Source organism: Hyla sarda, chromosome 2 (assembly GCF_029499605.1).
Source record: "Hyla sarda isolate aHylSar1 chromosome 2, aHylSar1.hap1, whole genome shotgun sequence".
In the NCBI taxonomy this organism is placed as follows: Eukaryota; Metazoa; Chordata; class Amphibia; order Anura; family Hylidae; genus Hyla; species Hyla sarda.
In genome coordinates, this window is record NC_079190.1 from 181,481,133 (window position 1) to 181,489,896 (window position 8,764).

Consider the following 8,764-nt stretch of genomic DNA (forward strand, 5'->3'; position numbering starts at 1 on the left):
GGTAGATGTGAGCTGTTATCTCTCTTTCTAATATGTTGTGCCCAGCTTGCAAGGAATTTGTATTAGGTTTCCCCTGGTTATGTCAATACCCAATGTGTGGCATGGTCTATGCAGACTGTGCACATGGCAGAGCTCCGAAGAGATGTACTGTCCAGGGCCTACTAGAGTACGGATGGCCACGCCCTTAAAATGTTAAGCGGACATCTGAGGCTTACTCCTGGAATGAGGGTATGTGAACATTCCCTTTTTCATTTACTGATCTGGGAAAAAATACATTAACATTATACACTGTGCTTTTTATAGAAACAAAAAGAAACGAATGAATGACAAATGAAAATGCAGAAAAATACAAGAGTGAAATGAGCAGATTGTCTAACCTTTGCTACTTGAATGGTAGAGGCAGGGCTGGCGCAGGGGCTGCGACTGACTCACAGCTGCCATCCTTAACCAAGGCACAAAACACAGTGACAGAATTAAAATCCTTTCAACGATATAAAGCGATTGGGTTTGGGCTGCACATCACCAGGAATGCTGTGTGTATTTTCTGTCTGAGAATGTAGTAACAGCCGGATGATGCAGCTGAGCTAGATGCTAGTCAGCCAATGGCTGCTAATCTGCAGAAGACATGCTCTGTTCTGAAATACATTTGCCTTGGAACAAAGGATTACAGAGGCAGTAGCAAGAGACGCAGTTTATCACAAAATGTTCGAAAGCTTTCAGTAGTAAGCTTTATACGTTTTACTGATAGAGCATGCAGGTTGTTAAAGAAGCCATTCCTTATTTCTGTTTGTTTTGCTAGAAATTGTAAGAACAAATAAACAAACAGAATAATGTGACAATTTCTTCCTCTCTATGCTAATGCATCAGTTTGATTGATGAGGCCACCCTCCCCTTCCCTAAACAATGACAGCAGGAAAATAAGTGGTCAGGAAGCTCTTTCTGAGCTTAAACATCTTACACAATCTCATAACAAGTATTGAGCAGCATAGTAGTTGGGCATGCTGGTGCACAAAGCTAAATGAAAAATGAGCATAAAACTGATAGTTTGCTGTTATACATGCCTGTCTGGCAATGCTGTTTAGGGCATAAACCTTCCTGGTAGAATATTGGGCACCGATAGGACTGAACTTGCAGCAGGAGTTATTGTTTTATTATTACTATTGTATCTTTCTGGTATATCTGTTTACTTTGTATCCATTCTGTATTTTGTCTTGTTTCTATATAGTACTTCTTCTGGTTACTGTGTAACAAATCATTTGTAGCAATTTTCACATACATGTAACCTATGTGCAGCAACGGTTATTTGTGCACTACGTCTGTTCTTAATTATTTTTTAATCTGCACATGTTGTGCTCCTATTTAAGGAGGGAAGAGACTGATGTAATTATCTGTGAAAAAGAGTGGGGATCCTCTCGAAACGTGTCCAGATATTCTTACTTGAAAAAAGACCTGAAAAAAATATTCAGGTCTGCGAACTTTGTGACATCATCCCTAAAACGACCAGAAGTTGTAATCGCTGCCAAACTAAGTACTGAGTAAAGGGTCTGAATAGTTATGTCAATACAATATTTTTAGTTTTTCCCTTTCAATGAGTTAGCAAAGATTTCTAAAATTCTGTTGTTACTTTGTCAGGGTCTGCAGACTTTCTGGAGGACTTTTATTAATGTTGGCTGTAGGGTGCAGTTTTCTCTGGCTTTTATGGGGCTTTCTTGGCTAACTTGCGCCAAATTTACTATAAAAGGTGCACGCTTTTAATAAATATTGCATATGGAAAGGTTGCCTTGACGTGGAATGAATCTGCACCTTATTTTAGGTAGATGTGTATTTTTGGGCACCCTTTTGCAAAAAGGCGCACATAATAAATAACATTCACTGCATCGGAAAAACGCGCACGTCTGGATTTCATAGCAAGTTTGCAAAAAGTGCACAAATTCCAAAGGCGCACAAAATAGGTGCAACTACACATGCGTCTAAAAAGATGAGAGGTTGGTTTTCGTGTGATAGCAAATAAGATATCTACAGTATATGCTAGGATATGGGGGAAGGGGTGTCCAAATTATATCGTCCGATGCCTGGGACATGCAGTTCCGGGTGCCAGGAGGGTGAATTCTTTAGGCATTTAGCCCTGTTTCGGGCAAGCAGGGCTAAATCACTGACGAGTTTATACATGACGGGGCAATCAGTCGTGCCCTGTCACTGAACTATAAACAGTAGCTGTATGCTGTAGCCTATAGTGAGTTGAGCAGGACATCATCATTGTCCCTAGGTAGGACCGAGGATGTGGTCCAGCAACAGCAGCCACCGTTGGACCTGTCGAGATGCCGAGCCCCTGAGCCTGCACAGGGGGCATCAGAGAGGGGAATATAGTGGCACAGGGGGCATCGGAGAGGGGAATATAATGCCACAGAGGACATCAGGGCGGAATATAATTGCACACAGGGCATCGGGGGGGGGGGAATATAATGGCACAGGGGGGATATCATTGCACAGGGGGCATCAGAGGGGGGATATATTTGCACAGGGGGCATCAGGGGAGGAATATAATGCCACAGGGGGACATCAGAGGGGGGGAATATAAAATGGCACAGGGTGGCATCAGAGGGGGGAATATAATGGCACAGGTGGGCATCAGGGGGAGTGCAGAAAATAATGGCACAGTGGGCAGAGGGAGGGCAGAAAATAGTGGCACAGTGGTCATCAGAGGAGGGGGAATAAAATGGCGCAGGGGGATCAGAGTGGGAAATGATATGGCACAGGAGAGGATCAAGCGGGAAAGATGAGGCAAAGTGACTGATAAAGGGGGGATGAAATGGCACAGTGGGTAGCTTATACTTGGATTAAGTTGTGTATTGTTGACGCGCAACACGATATGTGCAATTGGCGGTGTAGCAAGGAGTGTGTCACCTAACTAAGCATGTCTAAAAGGGTTTCACCATGAAGAGTTTGAATAGCTCTGACTTAGGGTGTATAATTGTTTAAATGGGAGCCCTACCTGATGGTATCATATCTATCTGGGGGCCTGTATACCTACTGGGGGAGCTGTACCTAATGGGGGTCATATCTATCTGGCGCTGCCAGGATAATTTTACTTTCGGTTTAGATGCCACGATCAAAGTAGAAGGGTTAATGCCTGGCATCCCTCCAATCGGTGGTGCCAGACATTAAACACTGGGTCCTGGCTGCTGATAGCAGCAGGGACCCACTGGGTTTGAAGCATGCTCAGCTCGTGAGCAAATTTTAAACCATGGTAACGGGACCAGGGTGTACAGGTATGCCCTGCATCCTTAACAGTTTAAAGGCCTTAAATGGGCACTGTCAGATACAAAAACTTTAGATATGTTGTAAACATGCAAAACCAATAGGTTTTGCAATTGTTAAAAATTAATAGGAGCTCAACATAAAATGTGATTACCCAAGCCGAGGATACTGTGTTGCACAAAAAACCCAATGTGCCAAAAAATGCAAGTGGAGACAAAAAATGGGTAACAGTCCTACTAGGCTAGGGGTGAGAGATAGGAGAAAGAACAGAAGAAAAAATGCAAAGAGTAATAAAATAAAGAAAAAAGAAAAGAGAATGAGAGTTTCCAAATTAAAATAGCATTTATTTAAATAAACTTAGTGGATATACAAGATATAAAATATAATATATGAACTATGAAAACTGTACTCAAGGTATATATAAAAACAACACTGGATAATAATACCCCTATTAAATATAATTAGAACTGGTCACGGAAATACAGTGGGGATCAAAAGTTTGGGCACCCCAGGCAAAAATTTGTATGTATTAATGTGCACAAAGAAGCCAAGGAAAGATGGAAAAATCTCCAAAAGGCAACAAATTACAGATAAGACATTCTTATAATAGGTCAACAAAAGTTAGATTTTATTTCCATCATTTACACTTTCAAAATAACAGAAAACAAAAAAATGGCGTCTACAAAAGTTTGGACACCCTGCAGAGTTAATATCTTGTACTGACCCCTTTGGCAAGTATCACAGCTTGTAAACGCTTTTTGTAGTCAGCCAAGAGTCTTTCAATTCTTATTTGAGGTATCTTTGCCCATTCTTCCTTACAAAAGTCTTCCAGTTCTTTGAGATTTCTGAGCTGTCACGCACTGCTCTTTTAAAGATTTTCAATTATGTTCAGGTCAGGAGATTGTGAAGGCCATGGCAAAACCTTCAGTTTTACGCCTCTTGATGTAATCCCCCATGGATTTCAAGGTGTGTTTAGGATCATTATCCATTTGTCGAAGCCATCCTCTCTTTAACTTCAGCTTTTTCACAGATGGCATCAAGTTAGCATCCAAAATTTGCTGAAATTTTATTGAATCAATTTTTCCTTCTACTCGTGAGATGTTCCCTGTGCCACTGGCTGCAATACAACCCCAAAGCATGATTGATCCACCCCATGCTTAACAGTTGGACAGAGGTTCTTTTCATTAAATTCTGTTCCCCTTCTCCAAAGTACCTTTGCTCATTCCGGCAAAAAGTTCAATTTTAACCTCATCGGTCCACAGAACTTGTTTCTTATTTACATTCGAAACAGAGTATATTGACATCTAAAAACGTTGTGCTATCTTCTTAAAGCCTTCTCCAGCTTTGTGAGCGTCAACTATTTTCAGTTTCAGATTTCTAGACAACTGCTTAGAAGAAACCATGGTGCTGATTGTTGGGGCAAGGTCAGATGAGTCTGGGCATTTAAAACCTTTGAGATTGACATCACCTGGTCTTCCCAGATGATGATTGAGAACAATCCATGACACTGGCAGGTCTCAGCTTTGCAAAGGGGGCAGTGCATGCTGTAAATTCTGCAGGGTACCCAAACTTTTACAGACTAAATTTTTTGTTTTCTGTTATTTTGAAAGTGTAAATTATGGAAATAAAATCTAACTTTTGTTGCCATATTATAAGAATGTCTAATCTGTAATTTCATGCATTTTGGAGATTTTTCCATCTTTCCTTGGCTTCTTTATGCACATTAATACAAATTTTTACCTGAGGTGCCCAAACTTTTGATCCCCACTGTAGGAACGTCTTTGCGTTATATTAGGAGCTACAAGTGCTGCAAATATGGATATTTCCTCCGCAACTGGAGATGGATTGTGTAGGGACGGCACCATGCTGAAATAAGTTAGTTAGCAGTAGATAATATTTAATTGCAGCGTTTGGCAGCGCTGGATGCCCCCTGTTTGGAGCCCACTCTACCCTGACTGCCCAGGGCTACAGTATGTGTGGCTTCAAACTCAGCGAGAGTTGTAGCCGATTGTCCACAGTTATTGCAATCCTCCGCTTCGGAACCTGTCCCCGGTGGCACGGGGACAGGTATGCGAGGCTCCAGGCGCAATGCGAGTTTGGCACTGTGTGCCTCTTACTGGCTATGCCGATCGTGGGCTGGATGCAGACGTCCTAGCTGCAGCTGGCCAGCGGAGCAGAAAGAGTTCTGGATGGAGCGTGTTTCTCTAATCAGAGGCTCCTATGGTATAAGTCCTTCAGTGTGTCTCGGGCTAGACGCGTTTCGGGGAGCCATGTCCCCTTTTTTGATAGCAGTGAGAGTGAATGACTGAGTGAAAACATTCTCAGTCACTCACTCTCACTATCGAAAAAGGGGACATGGCTCCCCGAAATGCATCTAGCCGAGAAGTCACCTACCATCACCGCCCACTGTGGACACACGGAAGGACTTGTACCTTAGGAGCCTCTGATTAGAGAAACACGCTCCATCAAGAACTCTTTCTGCTCCGCTGGCCAGCCGCAGCTAGGACGACAGTATCCAGCCCACGATAGGCATAGCTGGTAAGTGCCACGGTGCCAAACTCACATTGCGCTCGGAGCCTCGCATACCTGTCCCGTGCCACCGGGTGATAGCAAGAAAAATCAGCTACAACCCCTGCTGAGTTTGAAGTCACTCATACTGTAGTCCTGGGCAGTGAGGGTAGAGTGGGCTCCAAACAGGGGGCATCCAGCGCTGCCAAACGCTGTGACGAAATATTATCTACTGCTAACTTATTTCGGCACAGTGCCGTCCCTGCCAAGCTATTGACTATACACAATCCATCTCCAGTTGCGGAGGAAATATCCATATTTGCAGCACTTGTAGCGCCTAATATAGCACCAAGACTTTCCTATTTCTGTGTCCACCTCGAATTATATTTAATAGGGGTATTATTATCCAGTGTTTTTTGTATATACCTTCAGTACAGTTTTCATAGTATAGTTATATCAGGATAGGAGGGGGGGGGGTTGGGAGAGGAAACTCCAGATCCTCTGCACCACCCGTTGCAATAAACTTCAGAAGTCACTGGTATAGTTAAAAGTTTCTTTATTCACCTATGTCAGACGCGTTTCAAGGTTTTGGATACCTCTTTCTCAATGACCTTGGTGCTTAATGTAAGATAAGCACTTACGTTTATTTAAATAAATGCTATTTTAATTTGGAAACTCTCTCTTTCTTTTTTATTTATTTTATTACTCTTTGTATTTTTTCTTCTGTTCTTTCTCCTCTCTCTCACCCCTAGCCTAGGACTGTTAACCAGGTTTTGCAATTGCTTTCATTAGATAATTTTCAGTATTTCATACAGAAAAAGCCAGTCAAACAACTGTCCCCCCTGCCTGCTTTGACACATACTAGTCTTGCTGTGTCCATGCATCATCACCTACGTTATGGACACACTTCCTTGATTGACAGCTGTGAGCGCAGGGATCACAGCTGGAGGAAAACTCCTCCCACTGTCAGCTTGTGTCACGCTACCGTCAGTGAGGACAAGCTAAGAGTTGTAGTTTTGCTAATGCTAGGTGTGATGTGAGCAGACAGCATACTGAGGGAGGGGGCGGGGACCTGCACAGTGAGGCCACGCCCCCTCCCTTTGAGAGGAATACAGACTAGTGAGCTAAATTAAAAGTGTAATAAAAAAATAAAGGTGCTAGAAACATAAAAATTTGATTTACATGGTCAGGATTAGGTACTGAGAGATATATTTTAAAAAAACATTTTTGTTGGATCTGACGGGTACGCTTAAAGGCTTTTATTTTCCCATCGATAGAGCCATGCGAGGGCTTGTTTTTTTGTGTGACCAATAAAAAGTATTCTGCAATTTTGCAACTTTTGGGAGGGTGGGGGAGTTGTTTTTATTATGCAGTGCACTTTACAGTAAAACGGATTTGCTATGTTTATTCGGTGAATCAACACAATAAAAAAAAAAAAAAAGGATATCCATCTTTAAATGTTTTTCTATTACTGTACTGCTTTAAAACAAACTAACAAAATTTCCCTACTCAAACCACTAAAACTTTCTTATTGTTCCATATATGGAGCTGCATGAGGGCTCATTATTTAAGCCATAATCAGTATTTTTTATTGGTTCCTCTATTGAATACATGTGACTTTCTGATCACTTTTTATAAAAATTTTGGGATGTGATGTGACCAAAAATCTATTATTTTTACGGTTACGCCATTCACATACAGGATAATTACTATTTTATTTTATTAATTAAGATGTTTTCATACATGGTAATATCAAATATGTTTCCTTTTTTTTTGTAAAATTAAGGTTCAGCTTTTTCACATTTATAAAAAAAAATTACTACAACATTTTAAATGTCTTTACTTGACTGGATTTAGTTCAATCCTGCTGCGAGTGGTCCAATGACTGTCACTAAGTACATGAACTGCTCTAGATGCCGTGATGAGTATTAAATCACAGAATCTAAAGGGTTAATGTTGGATAACAACATGATACACTTACTTCCTATACCCTCTAGAAGTTAAAACTATTTAAACATTTTAAATCCGGGAAGTACTGTGAGCCCTGCACTAAGACTCCTGAATGGTAGAATACTAGTATGACATCTGGTACTACTCTACATGTCTCCACTCCGTTATGGATGCTTTACTGACAGATTTTCTCTTTAGGAGACTGGAAAAACTAGGTGACAGTCAGTACACATAAAGCTAGGGAAGTACTGTGAGCCCTGCACTGTGTACTGCCTGTCACCTTGCTTTCCCTCTGGCCCACCATGGTGAGAGCAAAGTGGCACAGTCGCCCAAAGATACTGCTCTGTACAACTGTCACTGATGGCGTTTTGTGAATAAAGAAGTAGTATATGGGAGTGTGAGTGTCCTGGTTTTCATTTCTATCAAGTGTATGATTTATTATGGACTGTCCCGTCATATATAAGTGAGCACCAGCAGTGAACTGCCAGAAAAGGTCTGTCAGTTACAGGATTGTGTATACACCTGATAAGGCATAGATAACAGTGCCAAGTTTTTTCTTCAGATGGGGATGTATGTATAAATGTATTTACTCATGCCAAGCCCCCTAAATGAGCTAAATAAGATTGAGCTTCCTAGCTACCAGCAAAGCTGACATGGTAACATAGTTTGTAAGGTTGAAAAAAAAACAAGTGCCCATCGAGTTCAACCTAAAACCTACTAACCGTAAAGCATATGCAATACATTTTGTAGATCTGCTATGTTTTCCTCTACACAGCATTAGAAAAGTATTTGTGTGTATATCTTAAGGGTACGTTCACACATACAGGATCCTGCACAGATTTCATGCACAGGATTTGTATCTGCAGATTAGAAGCTGTGCTCAGTCATTTCGTTTACATTGAAATCTGCAGCAGAAAATCCTGTGCATCAAATCTGCGTATGTGTGAACCTACCCTAAGGGGACACTGTAGTTCAACTTAAAAGGTATTTTGTTGGAAGAAACTCCCCAGATAAGTGTGAAAAGCACTATATACACGCCAGTATAAAA

The 8,764-nt window shown here is 41.4% G+C and overlaps 1 protein-coding gene across 1 annotated transcript in view; it reads right to left on the reverse strand.

Annotated features, from left to right (window-relative positions):
- The window catches only part of LOC130355565 (uncharacterized), an 89,803-nt gene extending 89,184 nt beyond the window's left edge, over nt 1-619 (reverse strand). The window contains exon 1 of the mRNA XM_056555857.1: nt 378-619. Coding sequence (XP_056411832.1) covers nt 378-441 — 64 coding nt within the window. The 5' untranslated portion in view covers nt 442-619. The remainder of the gene's footprint in view (nt 1-377) is intronic.
- Between the last annotated feature and the right edge of the window lie 8,145 nt (nt 620-8,764).